Source organism: Chionomys nivalis, chromosome 9 (genome assembly GCF_950005125.1).
Source record: "Chionomys nivalis chromosome 9, mChiNiv1.1, whole genome shotgun sequence".
NCBI classification, from domain to species: Eukaryota; Metazoa; Chordata; class Mammalia; order Rodentia; family Cricetidae; genus Chionomys; species Chionomys nivalis.
Window position 1 is genome coordinate 83933535 of NC_080094.1, and position 21323 is coordinate 83954857.

Sequence of the window (21323 nt, forward strand, 5' to 3'; positions counted from 1 at the left end):
TCCTAGAGGTCCTGAGTTCAATCCCCAGCAACCACATGGTGGCTCACAACCATCTGTAATGGGGTCTGGGGCCCTCTTCTGGCCTGCAGGCATACACACAGACAGAATATTGTATACATAATAAATAAATAAATAAATAAATAAATAAATAAATATTTTTTTAGAAAAATAAATAAAATAAAAAAATTAAACACCATCAAACAGAAGTTTACACCTGGCAGAGCCGACTGGAGTTGCCTGATTGAGAGCAAAGAGGGGTAACAACAAGTCAGCTTACAACCATCTAGCACAGTGGTTTTCAACTCCCTTAATGCTGCAACCTTTTAATACAGTTCTTTATGTTGTGGTGACCACCAACCATAAAATGTCCATTATAACTTCATAGTTGTAATTTTGCTATTGCTTGAAATAAAATGTTAATATATGATATGCTGGATATCTGCATGTGACTCTCAGGGTGAGAACCACTGATCTAGCAAAAACTGATGGGGAAACTTCAGCTGGGGTTCCCAACTGAGACTTCTCTCCATGGAGGAACTTCCCACCTCCTGTTTTTACTGCAGGCATTTTTTATGAACGGTAAACCTCTGCTTGGAATGGGTTACTGTCGCTGGGCGGTGGCACACACCTTTAACCCCAGCATTCGGGAGGCTAGGTCAGACAGGTCTGTGAGTTCAAGGTCAGCCTGATTTACAGAGCGAGTTCCAGGTCAGGCTCCAAAGCTGCAGAGAAACCCACCCAGTCTTGAAAACAAAACAAACAAAAAGGGCTACTATTTGATAGTGGTGGCCTGTGCTTTTAATCACAGCACTGAGAGGCAGAGGCAGGTTGATCTGAGTTTGAGGGCAGCCTGGTCTATAGAGCAAGTTTCAGGATGAGCAGGGTTGCAAAGACAAAAACAAAACAAAACAAGGGTTACCTTCTAGCTATTCTTAAGAACCCATGTTTTTTTTTTTTTGGTTTTTCGAGACAGGGTTTCTCTGTGGTTTTGGAACTAGCTCTGTAGACCAGGCTGGTCTCGAACTCACAGAGATCCGCCTGCCTCTGCCTCCCGAGTGCTGGGATTAAAGACGTGCGCCACCACCGCCCGGCAGAACCCATGTTTTTAATACCCTTAGTGGCTTGCTGTTTGTCCTTTTCACTGTTACAATTAGAGGTCCAGTTTGCCATAGAACATATAGGATTTTAAAGGACACTGAAACAAACATTGGTCTGAGATGGTATGGGAACCCAACTCCAGAGTCAGCTTCTCAAAAAGCACAAACAGCACATGACAATTTATAAGTATAATATATATATAATAGCGTTCCCATGTCCCTTTAGATTGCTTAAGTAGTTTTCATAGCACTAAATCTGAGTCACTAAAGTGGTCAGCAATTTCTAAAAACACACAGAAACAGATCAGGTAAAATTAAGAACACTTGTGCTGTGAAATACTAGCATATTAAGTTCTTAGATTAGAAAACTACCAAACGCAGTATTTAAAATACTAACCTTTTTAACTTCTCGTTTGGCTATGACTGGTCCACTTTTATTACTGGAAACAGTAATAGTTTTCTCCTTTATATATGTGTCTGTATTTACCATAAAACCAGCTTCAGTACCTGTTACAGAACTGGGGATGGGAATGTCAAGAAAAACAAAAGGTAAATGCCCACAGCAACAATTTTCTCCTAAGTAATTTCTTCTTCAGGTCTAGACTTACCTGGGCTGGTAATGCTGTAATCCCTGCACCTGTGTGGCAAGATATTGGGGTAATTCCCAAGTTACTTCGTTTGTTTGTGTGTTCCAATAATAATAGCAACCTGTGTTCTCATCCCAGACTTCTTGCCAATCTCCCATCTCAATTTCAACTATAAGAAAACAAAACATATTTCAAGTATAATACACTCACACAAACACAGAATCCTGACTTCTCTCCTAAGATAGCTTTTAAACCATGACAACTTAACATAGGGTTCTCAAATCTGAGTTGCAGAGTTTAACAACACCCCTAGAGTATACCACTAAAGAAAACCTCCCCTGCATTGTGATACCCAATATATATCTTTAGACATTACTAAATGTTCCCTGTAAACAACTCCTCTATAAGAATTATTTTTTCAATAAAAATTTATTCACAGGTCAGGTGGTGGCGGCACACGCCTTTAATCCCAGCACTCAGGAGGCAGAGGCAGGTGGATCTCTGAGTTTGAGGCCAGCCTGGTCTACAAGAGCTAGTTCCAGAACAGGCTCCAAAAGCTACAGAGAAACCCTACCTCGAAAACAAAATAAAACAAAACAAAAAAATTTATTCACAGCCGGGCATGGTGGTGCATGTCTTAAATCCCAGCACTGAAGAGGCAGAAGCAGGCAGATCTCTGTGAATTCAAGGCATCCTGGTTTACAAATTGAGTTCCAGGATAACACAGAGAATCCCTGACTGAATCCCTGAATCCTCCATCAAAACAAAAATCATATTAAACAAATTAAAAACTGTCTAATACTCAAAAAATGAATTCTGAACCCTGAAAAATTTTCAAAACAATGGCTTTTATTACTCATCTGGGGCCATAATCCTATCTACTAACTTCCAAATATTACATTAAAAGGCCAGACATTGAGACCTAGAGCTAAAGTACCTGGCTTCACGTTTAGGAAGGCTAATGTCTAACACACCAGTGAGGATTACCTTCAAGTCACTTGAAACAGGGACCACACTCACCTCCTGCCAGTGAGCACTGAGTATCATAATGCCACCCTGGCGTCTGGGTTGAGTCTGTTCCATTTGACGAGGTGGAAGAAAGGGCAGGCGTTGTTGCTTCCTTTGGTTCTGGTCGAGGTGGAGTTGGAGGGGGAGCAGAAGCTACCACAGAAGCTGCAGGCTGAGGAGCTGTTATGGCATCAATCTCCTATAGAATAAAAATAGCAATAAATGACTGGGCATGGTGGCCCCTAGCCCAGGGGGGCAGAAGTAGGATGACAGCTGCAAGTTCCAGACCAGCCAGGGTCACAAAAGTACTATTTCAAAACAAACAAACAAACAAACATGTAAACAAAAGCATCACTAACCGCAAGGAAGTTTGCCAATGTACTATCAATGTCAGTTGACTGGTTTCCATTGGCCTCTTTGGATTGCGCTGTTTTTTCAGAAACATCACTCTCGTCATCATCACTGTCAGCATAAGCACCAAGCAAACACAGACCCCCTACAGATAAAGGGAAAACATTAGTAACACCAACACTGACATAGTCTATGAAATACTTAAGAAAATAAATACACGGGGCTGGAGAGATGTATTAGCAGTTAATAGCACATCAAAATAATAATAATAAAAAAAAGACTACACAAGTCAGGAGGTGGTAGCACCAGCCTTAAACCCAGCACTTGGGAGGCAGAGACAGGCGGATCTCTAGAACTCTGGGAGTTCAAGGCCAGCCTGGCCTACAAGAGTTAGGATGTTACAAAGAAACCATCTAGAAAAACAAACAAAAGACTACATTGTTTTCCTTTTATTATGTGTGATATGCACATACGCATGGAGGCCCCATAGTGGGGTCTCCTATTAAACCTGGAGCTTGCTATTTTAGTTAGTTTGGCTACCCAGCCAGCTCTAAGGAACCCAGGAACCCATCTCCTCACTGGAATTACAGACAAGATGCTACATGCATTCAATTTTTACAAAGGTTCTGCAGATTACAACTCTGATCCTCATGTCTTTGCTAAATGACACCCAGAGCCAAACCACATGGTTTTTTGTTTTAAATGTTTTATTATTTTATTATGTGCACAAACATTTTGGCTACATGTCCATATTTGGTATTTGGCATACCTGGTGTCCTCACAGAAGACATTGTACCCCCTGGAACTGGACTTTTTTTTTTTTTGCTTTTCGAGACAGGCTTTTTCAGTGTAGCCCTGGCTATCCTGGAGCTAGCTCTTGGAGACTGGACTGGCCTCAAACTCATGTAGATCTGCCTACCTCTGCCTCCTGAGTACTAGGATGAAAGGAGTGCACCACCACCACCCAGCCTGAGTTTCAGACAATTGTGTGCCATTATGTGTGTACTAGAAATCAAACCCAAATCCTCCAGAAGAGCAGTCAATGTTTTTAATCTCCCAATCATTTCTCCAGCCCCAGCCACATTTTGTTTATTTACAAATTAGAACTTAATTTCAAATCAGAATAATCACTAAATTAGGACTAGGACTACAATTTAGTTGAAAAAGTATGTACTTAGCATGTATAAGAACCTGGATTCAATTCTAACACACACACATGCACACACACAACCCCTATGCTGGGCACGGTGGCACAAGTATGTTTCTTGACACACAAGAAATTGAGGTAAGATCATCATAAAAGGGCATGATGACACTGTGTCTTAAATTCCAGCACTCAGGAGGCAAAGACAGCTGATCTCTGAATTCCAGAATAGCCTGGTCTACAAAATGAGTTCTTAGACATCCAAGGCTATAGAATGATATTTTGTCTCAAAAACAAACAACACGTAAAAACAGGAAAGATGGAGTGTGAATAATATATATATAAATATGGTCATTGTGAAAATATCAAAAGAAAAGATTATTAAAAAAAACCCCAAAACCACAAAGAATGACATTCAACTACCACAGATATAAATTATATAGTATCAGGCTGGAGAGATGGCTCTGGCTGCTCTTCCAGAGGTCCTGAGTTCAATTCCCAGCAACCACATGGTGGCTCACAACCACCTGTAATGAGATCTGGTGTCCTCTTCTGGCCTGCAGGGACACATGCAGGCAGAACACTGTATACATAATAAGTAAATAAATCTTAAAAGAAAAAAATATATAATATCCCCTCAAGGGGTCAGGGTTGGTAGCACAAGCTCAGGGCAGTCAGACCTACACAATGTCACCCTGTTTCTACCCCTAGCAAAATCCTTCAAGATAATAAAGTCAATCTATACATACTTGATATCCTTCCCCCAAATATACCATGAATCACTGAGCCTCACTCTCTCAAAGTAACAAAATTTGGTATTAGACTCAAGGTAGGTGTTGTATAGGTCTGTTTTTCCAACAGTCAGGAGGTAAAGCATGACTGAAGTTTGGGGTCAAATATGGACTACTAGTGATTTCTAGGGCAGTCTAAACTACAAATGGTAGCCCTGTCTCAAAAATTAAAATATCTCAGATACCTAAATCAATCAAAATATAATAGTTGAAACATATTTTCTAAGTAGAAACAAAGCAAACACTTAATGATCACTTCTCAAATGGAAAGGTCCATGAACTAAGGTACATAAGACAAATAAATATAAGTGGGCTAGTCATAGTGGACTTTAATTCTAGCATATGGGAGGCAAAGACAGGCAGATTTCTGTTTGAGGCCGGCTAGGGCTACCAAAGTGAGACTCTCTCTCAAAACAAATCAAACAAACATCTTAGACAAAGAAGTTGCTATAATTATAAAATATTTAAATCTGTGTTTAGCCGGGCGGTGGTGGCGCACGTCTTTAATCCCAGCACTCGGGAGGCAGAGGCAGGCGGATCTCTGTGAGTTCGAGACCAGCCTGGTCTACAAGAGCTAGTTCCAGGACAGACTCCAAAACCACAGAGAAACCCTGTCTCGAAAAACCAAAAAAAAAAAAAAAAAAAAAAAAAGAAAGAAATAGTTGGTGACCATAAAGAAACTAGCGGGAGATGGCTCAGTTTGTAAGACGCTCAAGGACTTGCACTGCCATCTCTTGTACCACGTGCTCATCTGAGCAAGAGGCGCTCATCTGTAGCACAGTGCTGGGGTGGAGTGCTACACACGGGTAGATGGGGAGGAGTCTCTGTCCAGCCACTCAGGCTCAGGTTCATTTGAGACACTGACTTAAAAAATAAAAAAGTTAGGTGGTAAAGTCATAGAAGCATGCAATCTTGTGTGCCTGCGTGTACACAGGATTTAAGGTATAGCAGTAAATAAATAAAAAACAACAAAAATAAACTTTCATGTAACTTAAAGTTCGTATACAGAAACCCTTAGATTTTTTTTTTTTCGTTTTCTGAGACAGGGTTTCTCTGTGTAGCTTTGGAGCCTGTCGTGGAACTAGCTTTGTAGCCCAAGCTGGCCTCGAACTCACAGAGATCCCCCTTACTCTGCCTCCTGAGTGATAGGATTAAGGCGTGCACCATCACCACCTGGCTGCTATTCTATCACTGATAACAAACCTCATGCCCAGAAAACTTTACTACTTTTTATGAGAAATACTAACTTAACCTTATCCACCAGAAATACTAACTTAACCATCCACCAGACAATCCCAACCCCAGAAAAACTTTACTTTTTATGAGAAATAGTAAATTAGCAACACTTAACCATCCAACAGACAATCCAGGCACACAATCAATTTTAACTTAAAATATTTTAGGAAAAACGTAAAAGAACAACAAAATCCTGTACCTGTTGCCTTAACGGCTGTGGGTCTGGTAGTCATGACTGGTTTTGGAGGATTTGGAACAACTTTGGGAACCTCCACCACCACTTCCTGTTCATCTATATTTGAAACGAACAAAATGAAACGGGAGTCAGTCAGTGGATCAGAGAAAACACAAGAAGCAAAAATCAAAATTTGACCTTTCAGGCCTGTATTTCATCAACTTATAAAACCAGCACGCATCAATAGTCCAAATTAGGTAATAAAACAATGATGAATCTTCCACTCATTTAGTGACATCGACAGCAATAACAATAATGTGAACATTATATGAGAATGGCACCTGCAATATTTAACAATTAAAATGTGTAAATAAGCCCGCAGGTTTCCACACCACATTATGTTCTTCCTATTATCATGTTTTCTTTTTTCCCCCTTCATTTTTCGAGACAGGGTTTCTCTGTGTACCTTTGGAGCCTGTCCTGGAACTAGCTCTTGTAGACCAGGCTGGCCTCGAACTCACAGAGATCCGCCTGCCTCTACCTCCCGAGTGCTGGGATTAAAGGTGTGCGCCACCACCGCGCGGTTTAAGATTTCTTAACACTTGATAATGGTCCCGCTTATCCAGCATCTACCCCATGTATTGTTACCCTTAAGCCAAATACAGTTCCAGGGAAACACCCAGGTTTTGTTACTTTCCTACGAGTCTGTGAGTACCGATGCTTTGTCTGACATAAAGAAAAAAAGGTGGCTGTCTTAATTTCCACAAAACCGAAACCAAGTGTGACACAAGCAGAGGATAGGCTCAACCGCTTCAAGGCTCGCACGTGGAAATTGTCCTTCGCCTTTTGCGTTAACAAGATCGGAGAGGGTCATTTGGGAGATATTTGGGGTACCAGACCTTCGTGGATTGCACAGATTCCCGGGAGAAACCCCCGCACCCACAATGGCGCCTCAGATGAGCCGCGGCCGGGCCTTGCGCCACCCAGTGTCCACGGTCACTGTCTCGCAGACTCCAGGTCTCCGGCAGCCGAGGCTCCAGGGTTAGTCTTCCCCACAGGGTCCGAAGAGGCACCTGGGAGGCCTAGGCCGCAAGCCCCGGGCTCGAGTTCCGGACGTCCCAAATAAAGGCAGGGGCACCCCGCGCGCACTTACCTTCCGAAGGCGAGTCCTCAGGGGCAGCGGTGGCAGGCACCGCGGGCGACGTCGCGGCCGCCGCCGGGGCTGACTGGGTGGTCGCCGCCGCCGTCGAGTCAGCCTCGGGATCCGGATCCGGGTCGGGATCCCGGCCCGGCGTGCTGCTCCGAGGACCGGGTGGAGAGAGCTGCAGGATAGGCCTGCGGCCGGGTACCGCCCGGGACTTCTTCCCCATCGCGAGCCCGAGCGCGAGCAGCCGAGCGTCGGCAGTCTGGAGGGGCGGGCGCACGGGGCCGCGCTGCGTAATCAATATTCATGGACCGCGGCACCGCCTCCCCAGGAGATCCGCTTCTAACCGGCGCGGTGCGGTGACCTCGCGCATGCGCCCTGAGCCAGGGCGCCTCTCCGGACGCTCCGCCCCGTTCACGGAAGGGTGGGCTTTGTCCAGGGAAAAGGCGATTGGCTGTTTTGACTTGAGAAGGACCCGGTAGCCAATGGCGAAGGGAAAAGACAGGACGTCGGGCCAATAGTGCGGAGAGGCCCGCGTTTAGTGCGACTTCCTGACGGAGATTCGGATTCGTACATGCGCGCTGTTAGCCGAGTGTTTTCTTTAGTGCTTTGTTCGCCATCTTGTGGCTATTTTCAGCTGTTTGTCATTTAGGAAGGTAAAGATTCATTTCACCCTTCTAAAGGTTCCGTTGATTCTTGTGGTATAGTATTAAACAATAGTTATAATGCTGGGTGTTTATATCCCTGTAGACTCTTAAAACGCAAGTACGATGTTGATGTAGTGTTGGGGCGGGGGGCGGGGGGCGGGGGGGGGGGGCGGTCGCGCAAAGTTGGGACAGACCACCAAAGTCTAATAAACAAGATTCCAGGAAAACCAGAAGCAAACTTAAAAGAAAAAAACACCGCAGGGCATAGAATCTTATCAGCTAGTTGAGACTACAGCCAGAAATGGCATTTATTAGGCTGTGGCAAAAGGTGGATTTCTGAACCCATCTTTTTATAGTAGGGGCAAAAGCATTAGTTCTGAACAAAGGAATTTTTACGATCTTGCCCCCAAGAGAGACCCTAAGGGGGGAGGGGGTTCTAAGGTCAATGGGTAACTAGGCAGCTATCATGAAATATGTTTCAGAGATTACAGCGAAAGTCACTAATTGCAAGAAAACAGATGTCTTTAGCAATTAGTTAGAAAAAGGAACTGCTAGTAATGTCAGAGGGTTAATAAATTAGAATAATTGGTTCTTAGGCTGGGAACTTAGAAGATAGCAGAAAGCTTTTCACACCATCTCAGGGTAAATCTCACATACAGACTGCCTTACTTTACAACCTCCTTTAGCAGAGTTCATTAGTCAAACCCGTTCCTGTATCAATCCACTCTCTCTCCTGGTACCTCCAGGCAGTGTATACTGGAGCCCTATGCCTTTCCTTTGATAGCACCAGTTTCCCATAACAGACACAGTGCCTAACTCACCCAGAGGTCAGTATCTCTGTCTCCTAAAAGTTAACTCAGCCCATATCTGTGGTTTATTAAGGATGGTGCAGAGAGAAGCTCCAGCCCTGTAAATAGAGCTATGGGCTGTAAAGGGAAATAGCCCACTGTTAATAGTTCATCCTCAAGCTGCTGACAGTCTGTTCTCTTTCTCCTAGACTTACAACTTTGTATTTCTTTATTTTTACATTTCTATTTTCTTATTCTTGGACTCTTCAATTAGTAGGGAAAATGAGTGGACCTTGAAAACGGTCAAACTAGCCGCGGCGGCGATCCTTTAATCCCAGAACTGGGAGGTAGAGACAGGCCAGCCTGGTCTAAAAAGCTAGTTCCAGGACAGGTTCGAAAAACTACAGAGAAACTCTGTCTCGAAAAAAATGACAGTCAGAAAGAGTGTTATCTTCCATAAACACTCCTTTCTGTTCCACTCCCAAATCCTCCATTTGTAGCTAGAGAAAAAAAAAATCTTGAGGAGACTGGGGATGTTGAGCTCTCTAAATTCTGCATCTTGTCGGACGGTGGTGGCGCATGCCTTTAATCCCAGCACTCGGGAGGCAGAGGCAGGTGGATCTCTGTGAATTCGAGGCCAGCCTGGTCTACAAGAGCTAGTTCTAGGACAGGAACCAAAAGCTACAGAGAAACCCTGTCTCGAAAAACCAAAATAAATAAATAAAAATAAAAATAAATTCTGCATCTTGTTTGCCTGCAGAAGTGACCTCCCCATCCCTAGAGGCAGGTGACATCCTGAGCCATTAAAGTTCTCCCCTGAGGTAGTTGCCTAGCAAGATAATGCTGATTTTTCAGGACTCACGCCTACCTGCTTCTAGACCTATAACTAATGTGAGCAGGCCTCTAAAGTGAGGTATAATTGTGGTCTAGAAGGCGGTGCACTGTACCACAGGAGAGCTACTGAAGTATTCTAATAGTACTAGCAGAACTAGTTATGGTTCATATCTATTATCTCAGTGGAGACTGAGGCAGGAGGATCACTACAAGTGAGTCTAGCCAGTTATGCATAATAGAAGATCATTCTGGCTTACAGAGTGAGATATTGTCTTAAAGATAACAATAACAACAACGCATTAGTAAAATAATACTATAAGCAGAAATCTTGGAAAGATGTATGGGAATGGGTAGTAAAGATACAGAATTACAGACTGAATGTCGAAGCACTTGAGAGGCAGAGGCAGGCAGATCTCTGAGTTCCAGTACAGGCATGGATACATAGTAAGACCCTGTTTCAAAACAGAAACAACAAAACTCAGAGCTAGAGAGATGGCTCAGTAGTTAGGAGCATTGAATGACCTCTGTCAGTACCCACATGGTGGCTCACAACTGTCTGTACTGCAATTCCTGGGATCTGTTGCCTTCTCCTGGCCTCTGGCACCAAGTATGCATGTGATGCACATATACATAAAATAAAAAATTCTAAAAACCTACTTACACTTGCAAAGTTGAGAGGCCATACCTTTGACCAGGCCCCAGTATTTCTGAAGAGCTTTCTTGACTGCAGGTTAGACATTATAGTGGCAATAGTGTCTCACTTGAAAAGCTAAAAAATAAAAATGGATCCTGGACTGGCAGAGGCCAAATGGAGACATTCATGATGAATGTAGATGTGTTCATAACATAGACTACAATCAGAAAACTGAGTCTATGAAGGGTTATGATATTCACTGTAGAGCTACAAGTGAAATAGGAAGCCTACTAAATTAAATTTTTGATCTAAGTAGAAGTCTTTCAGCTCGGCCGGGCGGTGGTGGCGCACGCCTTTAATCCCAGCACTCGGGAGGCAGAGGCAGGCGGATCTCTGTGAGTTCGAGACCAGCCTGGTCTACAAGAGCTAGTTCCAGGACAGGCTCCAAAACCACAGAGAAACCCTGTCTCGAAAAACCAAAAAAAAAAAAAAAAAAAAAAAAGTCTTTCAGCTCAATAAAAGTTTAACTTTAAACTTAAGAATAGAGAACTGTGGCCCCTCTATCAGTGCTCAGACATTTATCCTTTCTGAAGATGGTCTTTGACTCAACTTCCCATCCATTTCTCTCACCTTAAATCCATCCTTTACTCTAGTTGCAATAACTACTGTATCACATTCCCCCTAGGCTCAGTGCAGACAAGACCTTTCTGAACACTGAGTATCTCTGCCTCACTGTTAAGGCCCTTTTTGGCATTGACAGTAGTGTGGATACCTGTCTTCCTCTTCCAGAGGACATGGGTTCAATTCCCAGCACCCACATGGCTCACAGTTGCGGCTGTTTGTAACTCCAGTTCCAGGGGATCTGGCACCTTCACACCAACACACACAATAAAGTTTTTAAAAAATAACTGGTGGGATATATTTTTACAACCACAGAAGCTAATTAGGTTCCTACCCAAGCACTCTATAAATATCTAACATTATGCTGGGTGGTGGTGGCACATGCTTTTAATCTCAGCACTTGGGAGGCAGAAGCAGGCAAATCTCTGTGAATTCGAGGTCAGCCTGGTCTACAAGAGCTAGTTCCAGGACAGGCTCCAAAACTACAGAGAATCTGTCTCAAAAAAAAAAAAAAAGGATCATTATTTACTATGATTTATATTATGTTCTATGTGTTACCAGCTAGTCACTTTGAATGTAGAATGTATTTGATTCTCATAACCTTACAGAGTAAATGTCTGAATTTTGCATGCACCCACTAATTGGTTGTCAAATGCAAAATGCACTAGAACAATAACTTGATTTTTAAAAATTCATTTGTTTCCCATGTTTATAAAGCATACTTTCTGGAACATAAGAGGCATTCAGCATATGTCATATATGAACGAATAAATATATACAAACTTAAAAAAAGATTATTTTCCTTTATTTTTATTTTTTCATTCTTTGAGACAGGTTTCTCAGTAGCTATGGAGCCTGTTCTGGAACTTGCTTTGTAGACCAGGCTGGTCTCAAATTCACAGAGATCCACCTACCTCTGCCTCCCGAGTGTTGGGATTAAGGGCGTGCGCCACCACTGCCCAGCCTGTTTTTCTTTTTTTACCTATGGATGAAGAGTATGAATATTTAAAGTGTCCTAAGATTTGTGGAAAAAATAACATAAGATAAGGTTAACTATTTTGAAGTTGTTAATAATCTTCTGATTTATTTCTTGGGAAGAATGGCAGTAGAATATGGTAGTTGTACAGTGGAAATTTTGTTTTGTTTTGTTTTTCGAGACAGGGTTTCTCTAGCTTTGGAGCAAAAATCTTTTTTAAAAAATGTATTAAACCGGGAGGTGGTGGCGCATGCCTTTAATCCCAGCACTTGGGAGGCAGAGGCAGGCGGATCTCTGTGAGTTCGAGACCAGCCTGGTCTACAAGAGCTAGTTCCAGGGCAGGCTCCAAAACCACAGAGAAACCCTGTCTCGAAAAACCAAAAATAAATAAATAAATAAAAATAAAAAAATGTATTACATTAGCTGGGTTGTAGTGGCGCACGCCTTTAATCCCAGCACTCAGGAGGCAGAGGCAGGTAAATCCCTGTGAGTTCGAGGCCAGGCTCATCTACAAGAGCTAGTTCCAGGACAGCTAGAACTGTTACACAGGGAAACCCTGTCTCGAAAAACAAACAAACAAACAAACAAAAAAAACCAAAAAAAAAAAAGTATTACATTGGAAGATAGGGACAGGTGGATCCCTAGAGTTCAACGTTAGCCTGGTCTACCTAGCAAGTTCCAGGCTAGCTGGGAATACACAGTGAAACTCCTGTGTAAAAGAAAAAAAAATAGGCATGTGTGTCAGAAAACAACTTTCAGAAGCTGGTCCTCCTTTTCTGCTGTGATGCCAAGACTGAAGACACATCATTAGACTTGGCAGCAGATACCTTTACCTGCTGAAACATCACTAGCCCTATTAACAAAAAGAACATTGATTGATTGACTGACTGATTGATGGGGTTATGCTGTCAGTGTTGTGCCCAGATTACAACCACCAGAGAGGCCCAGACTGTAATAAATAAAGCAAGGTTTATTTAGCGTAATACAAACTAGTTTGGAACCCATCTCTAACCCCTGCTGCAGTGAGGTAGAGAGGAATTCTAGCTCCTCTGTGGGGTAAGCTTTTAAAGGTGTAACTACAAAGAGGCCTTTTGAAGCTGCATTGGCACGGGCACAAGGTCTTTTGCTCTGTTCCATCCTGCTGTGTCAGCTAGTTCTTTGTTCCTGAGTCAGGCCATCTTTATCAGCCTGTACCCAGGTGACCGGGCGTAATCTCAGGTGGGGGGGGGAGGCCACTATCTTCCTAGGAGCAAGCTAGTCTGGGTTTCTATTTTTATTTTTTTTAAATTTATTTATTATGTATACAATATTCTGTCTGTGTGTGTGTCTGCAGGCCAGAAGAGGACACCAAACCTCATTACAGATGGTTGTGAGCCACCATGTGGTTGCTGGGAATTGAACTCATGACCTTTGGAAGAGCAGGCAATGCTCTTAACCACTGAGCCATCTCTCCAGCCCCTGGGTTTCTATTTTTAAAACATTCTGCTAGGAAATTCCTTTTGAGAACAAGGGGTGGGGGTGGGGGTCTCACAAGAGAACAACGTGTAAGAGCTTCTTTCCTTCCAGACTCAGGTCATCAGGTATGGAGTGATCTCTTTACCTGCTTCTCTATCCTCCCCCTATTTTTAACTTTTTGAGAAACTATACTGATTTTTGCAATGACTGCACAATTTTGCATTCCCATCAACATTATTGGGTTTTCCTTTTTTATATCTTCACCAGCATTTGTTGACATTTATTTTCTTGATGCTAGCCATTCTAAATGGAGTGAGATTGAATCTCAAATACTTTTGTATTTCCCTGATGGCTAAGAACGTTGATCACTTTAAAAACATTTATTGGAAACTTGAGGATTGTCTTGCTCAGTTCATTAGCCCATTTATTCATTGGAAGATTTTTTTTGGGGGGGTTAACTTTTCCAGTTCTGCATTTATTCTAGATATTAATTCCCCTCCTGAAGTATAACTGGCAAAGACCCCCCGATTCTATAGGCTGTTTCTTCTCTCTGTTGAGAGTTTACTTTGCTGTGTGCTCTTTGACTTCATGTAATTCTATTTGTCAGTTCTTGTGATTATTTCCAGAGGAGAACTGCTGAGAAAGTCTCAGAAACTATTCACATAAGCAAGGGGATTTGCATAAACTAGGAAATGGAATCAGCCTAGATGTCCATCAGCACATGAGTGCAGTAAATAAATGTGGTATATATACACAATGGATTCAGCTATAAAGAAAAATCAAATTCTCGGGCGGTGGTGGCACACGCCTTTAATTCCAGCACTCGGGAGGCAGAGGCAGATGGATCTCTTGAGTTCAAGATCAGCCTGGTCTACAGAGCAAGTCCCAGGACAGCCAGGGCTAAACAAAAAACAAAAACAAACAAGCAAACACAAAAGAAAAACCAAATCATGACAGTTGGCGGAATGTAAGGAAATGAATCTTACTACTCTGTATGCTAATTTAAAAAACTAAAAACATTTGACAATTGACAAGTGAAAGTTTTGAACATCATTTGAATAAACATCTATTGCCTCTAATTTTTTTCTACTTTTCAGTGTGTGTGTGTGCACGCGTGCGCGCAAGTGCCCTTGGAGTCTACAGAGTCATCAAACTCTGGAATTATAGGCCGCTGTTAATAACCCGTTGTGGGTGCTAGGTCCTTCCAAGAACAGCACATGCTTGTTTAAGACAGGGTTTTTCTGTGTAGTCCTGGCTGTCTTGGATCTCACTTTGTAGACCAGACTGGCCTCGAATTCAAAGGTCTACCTGCATTTGCCCCCAAAGTGTTGCCACCATGCCCAACTGCAGTACAGGCTCTTAACTACTGATCTCTCACACCTGTATCATCTTTAAATAAACATTTTCAAATATATTTAGTTGTACTCATTTGGTAGGTGGCCTTTACTATTTGGTAGTTTTGAGAGCTAAGCTTCCTGAACCTATTTAAGAGCTTTGCCTTTTGGAATTCACTGGCAAAGGCAATTAATTCTGTGAACAATCCACAAAAGAGCCAATTCAGTAAGGTAGGATGAAATTTCAATGGCTGTATTGATTTAGCTAAGTGTAATTATTTACTGTTTCACCTCAAATTGGTACAACTCAATTCTGGCCACCTGGAATTAGAACCAGACTCCATAGGGTTCCGATTTCAGGAGCACCTGCACTTGAGTGGCTCTCACTAATACTCTCAGAGCTCAGAATTCTAAACTTACTACTGCTACAGTGTTAGTATAAGGATAGTAAATAGGGTGAGATGCAGGGAAGGCAAGGGAAAGGGTGATCACGGCTTCCGCTCAGCCTTCCTGTGTAACCAGAGTGTGTCAGTTTCCCAGTTTACCATGTGGGAAGCTCCATTTGTTAATTTTTTTTAAGGGCCTTGATTCCCAAAATTGCTGGCCATAAGATTGGCCCCAGATCTTTTTTTTTTTTTTTTTTTTTTTTTGCTTTTTCGAGACAGGGTTTCTCTGTGGTTTTGGAGCCTGTCCTGGAACTAGCTCTTGTAGACCAGGCTGGTCTCGAATTCACAGAGATCCGCCTGCCTCTGCCTCCCAAGTGCTGGGATTAAAGGCGTGCGCCACCACCACCCGGCTTGGCCCCAGATCTTATTTCTACTAGAAAGTTGGGCTGGTTCAAGGTGCTAACCCTCAAATCTTGTGGTTGTTTTCTGGTGAGCAGTTCCATTTTGGAAGCTAGTTAGGAACTTACCAAGATTCAGCTTATTAAGCAAATTCCCATAGCTCAGGAAATTCCAAAGGTTTTTGAAGTTCTGTGCTAAGAACCAAGGACAACGATCAGCTTATTTATAATACCACATTATTTGACTTTACATGTTTTATGGAAGTTCATTTAAACCGCGAAGCCTGGTTTATTGAAAGAAATACCTGTATTTATTTAGTCCATAGGCCATTTGAACAATAAATTGGCCTTTTACTTATTGAGCTCTGAGTAGACACAATGAAAGGTTAAAGGTGAGTTATTTGCATCCAAGTCTCTAATTCTCGGGTGTGTGGAAGAGCCCAGGAACACAGGAACATCTATGGTTTTAGGTACTGTGATTGGGAAGAGTAGGAGAGATGAAAGAAAACTTTAGGAGTTTCTATGATGGGGCTGGAGAGATGGCCCAGTGGTTAGAAATAAAAAAGAAAAGAAAAAAAAAAAAGAAAAAACAAACCTCTTGCTGAAGATCCAGGTTTGATTCCCAGCACACATATAGTAGCTTACCACCATCTGTAACTCCCTGCCCCTGCTCTGGCCCCATGGTCACCAGGTACACACATGGTAAACAAAAATACATTTAGGCAAAACACTCATAAATTTAAAACATGAGTCATAAATTTCTATAATATAAAACGATGTGCTAATGGAATCTGGTATATTTGTACCAGACTGAGGTAAGCCACCTTGATTCTCCTATCTACACTGTGTTCATGGACAGACTTTCCTTTTGCTCTTTAGGTATAAATCCCATCCATATTCATTTGAGAGGAGAGTTAGTGTTTGCAATGGGCTGGAGAGGAGATTCTGCCACTCTGCCTCCCCAGAAAAACCAATGTCTTCAAATTGGGGTTGGATTTGGGATACAGTTCAGTTGGTAGAGTGCTTGACAGGATACATAGAGACCTGGGTTAGATTCTGACACTGCGTAAGTGGTTTATGACTAATCCTAGTACTTCAGAGGCAGAGGCAAGAATATCAGAAATTCAACATCATCTTTGGCTACAGTGAATTCAAGGCTGGCCTGGGATACATGAAACCCTATGTTGGGGGAAATAAAAAGAGAATCTTTATTTTATTTTTTTTGTTGTTGTTGTTTGTAGTTCTGGCTTTCCTGGAACAGAGAACTGCCTGCCTCTGCCTCTGTCATTATGTGGACAGCTACTTCAGGAGGCCAGATGGCTTTAGATTCCCTAGAGCTGGAGTTAAAAGCTGATTGTTGACGGTGATGGTGCTGGGAATTGAACTCTGGTCCCCAGGAAGGGCAGAAAATACTCTTTAACAGTGGAACCATCTCTCCAGACCTATTTCTTGACATTTGCTGACCCCTACATGCTCAGGAGAGTCTTAGGAAACTGTCTGAGAAACACTAAGCACCTAAGCAGAGGGAGTCAGAATAGAGACAAGGCGGGTACTGAACTCTTGACAACTGACCTCAAGGGTTCTTCCTTTTATCAAGACAGGCTCTCTCTATACAGCCCTGGCTGTCCTAGAACTATGTAGACCCGGCTGGCTTCAGACTCAGAGAAATTCGCCTGTCCCTGTCTCCTGAGTGTGAGTGCTAGGATTAAAGGCGTGCACCACTTTGACCAGCAGACCCCAAGAGTTCTTAAGTAACTAGAACTCAGTGAGAAGAGCTGGCAGAGGGGGAAAAATTCTAAAAAAGTGTTGTAAAGCAAATTTTACAAAGTTACAATAATAATAGTAACATACTTACTAAAAATTATCATATAAAAACTCAGTGATATTTTTTTCCTTTCCCCTTTGTGGTGTTTGGGATCAAACACAAGGCTTGACACCCAGGCCTACCAAATCTAGTACTACAAAAAAGGGCACCTGTTGCAGCCATTGCAGTAAAGTGCTGGGGACTGAGGGCCTTGGGCCTGCTAAGCAAATGTTCTACCACTGAACTTCACTCCTAGCACAACAGAACCTTTAAAAACCAGTATGTTTTATCATTTGTACTTATGTTTATGTGTGGGAGTGTGCAGAAGTGCAGGTGTCAATGGAGTACAGACGATGGAGTCAGAGCCCCTGGAGCTGGTATTTCAGGTAGTTGTGAGCTGCCCAACATGGGGCCCAAACTTGGGTCCTGTGGAAGAGCGGCAAGCTTGGCTAACCACTGAGCCATTGCCCTAGACCCTCAGGTAACCTTTAAAACAATACTTTGTGACAGAAAAGTCACCAGAGTAGGAAAAAACAAGAAATGGTCTTATTACTATGGACTATGAAAATATCACAGGGTGTAGTAAATATAAACACAGGCCCAAAGTGGTATGCAAATTGGAGTGAGGCAGGTGGAAATAAATGGAAGAAAGACCTGGCTGGCTTTGACAAGGGGTTAGCAAAAAAAAGTTGGTCAGTGCTACATGAGCTGCTGCTGTGGAAGCTGCTGCCTGGATCAGCAACCAGACCCAAAAAGATCTTGATACGGCACTAGCATCTTCCTTACTGCTCAGACATGGCCACAACAGGACTTGATATGTGTATGTACATAGATGGGTCAACGCCTTTCTTGTAGTGGAAAGCCTCAAGCTTGGAAACCTGGGACGGCAAGTGCCAATCCCTAAAATCTCATATTAAGCATTACAGAGCTAAAAACGATGTACTATAAATAGGTTGTTAATTAGTATAAATTCTAAAGGCTTATGAAAACCCAGAAAGTCAAAGGGTATTCATGCACACAAGCAGTATAGAAATGGTTTCCTTGAAAGATCAATCTTAGCCAGGCAGTGGTGGCGCACACCTTTAATCCCAGCACTCAGGAGGCAGAGGCAGGCGGATCTCTGTGAGTTCGAGGCCAGCCTGGTCTACAAGAACTAGTTCCAGAACAGGCTCCAAAGCTACAGAGAAACCCTGCCTCGAAAAATAAAAGAGAAAGATAAATCTTAATATACAGAATAAAATCAAAGGATTTTTTTTATTATTTTTTTAACCTTTCCCAAAGTTTGTAGTTTATACGTATGAATGTTTCTGATTCTGACCAGTAAAATTCTATTTTGATCCAAAATATTATCAGACTAACTGTATGATCAAGTCCAGCTTGATTATGATAAGTCACATAAACTAATACATTTTGAAAATGAAAATCTGTTTCTTTCATAGATGATGTACATTAATTTTTCTAATGTTTACTCAACATTAGCTTAGAGTGAGACTCAAAATGTATTTTCCTTAAAAAGCTGGTCATAATTTATACTTAATCTAGGCAAATTACTTAATACTTTATTGATGGTCATATGAAAAACTCTACAATAAATAATGACAGAGTATGCAAAAACCACTAGCCTTTGTTTGCAATACAGAAAATACATGTTAATTCTGGACCAAAACAATCCCACTGAAATACAAAAACTGATAAGGAAAAATTAAAAGATATGCAGTGACTATTTGTGGCCAGTTATAACAAGCCAACAACCATCATGTATAATGGAAAGTCAAGGTCAGTTTTCATTTGCAGATAAAGGATGTCTTCGGTAGCTTAAAAAAATATAAACTCTGAAAAAGCTTGTGAATCATATACAAAAGCAGCTGTGGGAGAGGAAGGTTGAAAACCAGAAACCGTGATAGCACCACCAGCGAGCGCGGGGTTGATCCTGACTCTCCAGTTCTCTTAGCCTGTGCAGAATTCAGATTCAAAGTGCCATACAAATCATTAATAGTTATAAAAACTGGCCTTGAGCACAGGGTTCTGTGGAGCAGTCCTAAGCCCTAAGAGGCACCAATCGGTTACAAAGGCTGAGTAGCTATCCAGGTCACAAGTCCCGACGGTATAATAAATCCCGTGTTGCCTTGTCAACTTTTTGCTGGTAGTCTTCTAGTTTGTCAAGAATTTTCTGGGACAGCTGTAAGGAAAGGAAGGCAGTCATTATACAGAATAGCTTGAAGAGTGAAGGCCAGAGTGTGCCTACTGAAGATGTTAGGTGCTTTGCTTCTACTCAGTGCACAAGTCTGTTCTGTGATGCTACAGTCAGACCTGGTCCTTCCCTGTTATATGTAACTAACATTCCTATTTTTGTAATGAATCACATTTTTGTGTTTGTAGAACTCAAACCCTTATGCACATGGGGCAATGGCTCTACTACTGGGCAGTATCTTCAATTTAGTTACACCACTATATATGTTTGTATGCGGCTTCCATGTGTCTGTATATGTATGTATTCATTTATTTGTGAGACAAGGTATTATGTATCCTGCTTTTTTCTTCCCAAGTTTTTTTGTTGTTTTGTTTATAGACAAGGTGTCAGTACACAGCCATAGTTGGCCTAGATCTCACTATGTAGACCAAGCTAGTCTTAATGCTCAGGGATACCCCCTGGGATGAAAGTTGTGCACCACAATGCCTTGCTTATGAAGATGTGAAATCAAACTCATGATCCTCTGCCTCTTCTTCACCATATCCTACCATTGTGTTCTACCACAATAGGCCACACCAGTATATTTTATTTTATTTTTCTCCCTTTTTTGAGTCAGAATCTCACTAAGATCTGGCTGTCCTGGAACTTACTCTGTCAACGAGGCTGTCCTCAGAGATCCACCTGTCTCTGCCTCCCAAGTGCTGGGATTGTTTTTACTAAAAGAATTACTAGCTTTTTTCTTTTTTCCTGGAATAAGACCTCACATCTGATTTTTTAAAAGATATATTTATAAAAACAAAACAAAACAAAACAAACAAACAAACAAAAAAACCAAAAAAAGATTATTTATTTACTATGTATGCAGTGTTCTGGCTGCAGACCATAAAAGGGCACCATACTTCATTATGGATGGTTGTGAGCCACCATCTGGTTGCTGGGAATTGAATTCAGGACCTCTGGAAAAGCAGCCAGTGCACTTAACTGCTGAGCCATCTCTCTAGCCCCCATTACATCTGATTTAACTGGTTCATTAGCTAGAAAATCATGAGTTTGGGAGCAGCTGGAGCATACACCTAACACATTCAAAAACAAAAAGGAAGTGCAACAAGAAAGCAAGGCACTCCTACTCCTACAGCCTTTCGCTCAGTTCTGCTAAGACGCCAATCTCCTATGTAGCTGGGCTGACCCTGAACTCCTAAGATCAAGGGACTGATTTCTTGCCTTAGCTCCAGTAGCTAGGACTATAGGTGTGTGCTACTGTAATACGTTGTTTGCAACCCTATCTTGTGAGTTCTGATTGATAGGGTTGGAAAGACACTTTAGCAAACAAAAAAGTCATTTTTATAAGATCAAGAAAGCAAATACTACTATTTTATGTATTTATTTACCTTTTAGGGTAAGTTGTAGCTAGTATGGGTTCCAGAACACATTGTCATTTACAGATATCACGCAGGATACTGATAGTTGAATCGAATGCAGTGGTAACACTGTATTCAAGCACTATTCATCCTGCCCGCTAAGCACCTTTTAAGAAAGAATTGTAGGTCATTGTCTCCATGTAACTGAAGCCTAGATAATTCCTTCTTAAAACTTCTGAAATGATTGTTTAGATTTTTTTTTATTTAGAAAGGGAGTGAGGTACAGTACATTATGGGCAATAAGTGGCTTTTGTCCCCTCTCTTCTAGAGAACCGATAATCATGCCTTAGGATGTGCCTGCCAT

General features: G+C 42.0%; 2 protein-coding genes across 9 annotated transcripts in view; both read right to left on the minus strand.

Annotated features, from left to right (window-relative positions):
• The window catches only part of Fnbp4 (formin binding protein 4), a 36812-nt gene extending 28964 nt beyond the window's left edge, over nt 1-7848 (minus strand). For all 7 annotated transcript variants that reach the window (XR_009057705.1, XR_009057706.1, XR_009057704.1 and 4 more), the window contains exons 1-6: nt 7543-7848; nt 6414-6506; nt 3052-3188; nt 2705-2891; nt 1706-1853; nt 1495-1615 (exon numbers count right to left, since the gene is read on the minus strand). Coding sequence is in view for 4 of the 7 variants with exons in the window: in XM_057780406.1 (XP_057636389.1) it covers nt 1495-1615; nt 1706-1853; nt 2705-2891; nt 3052-3188; nt 6414-6506; nt 7543-7759 (903 nt within the window). In the remaining 3 variants the exon portion in view is untranslated. The remainder of the gene's footprint in view (nt 1-1494; nt 1616-1705; nt 1854-2704; nt 2892-3051; nt 3189-6413; nt 6507-7542) is intronic.
• A 10820-nt stretch (nt 7849-18668) lies between these two features.
• Nup160 (nucleoporin 160) overlaps nt 18669-21323 on the minus strand; it is a 61102-nt gene continuing 58447 nt past the window's right edge. For both annotated transcript variants that reach the window (XM_057781347.1, XM_057781348.1), the window contains one exon: nt 18669-19589. In XM_057781347.1, coding sequence (XP_057637330.1) covers nt 19500-19589 — 90 coding nt within the window. In that variant the 3' untranslated portion in view covers nt 18669-19499. The remainder of the gene's footprint in view (nt 19590-21323) is intronic.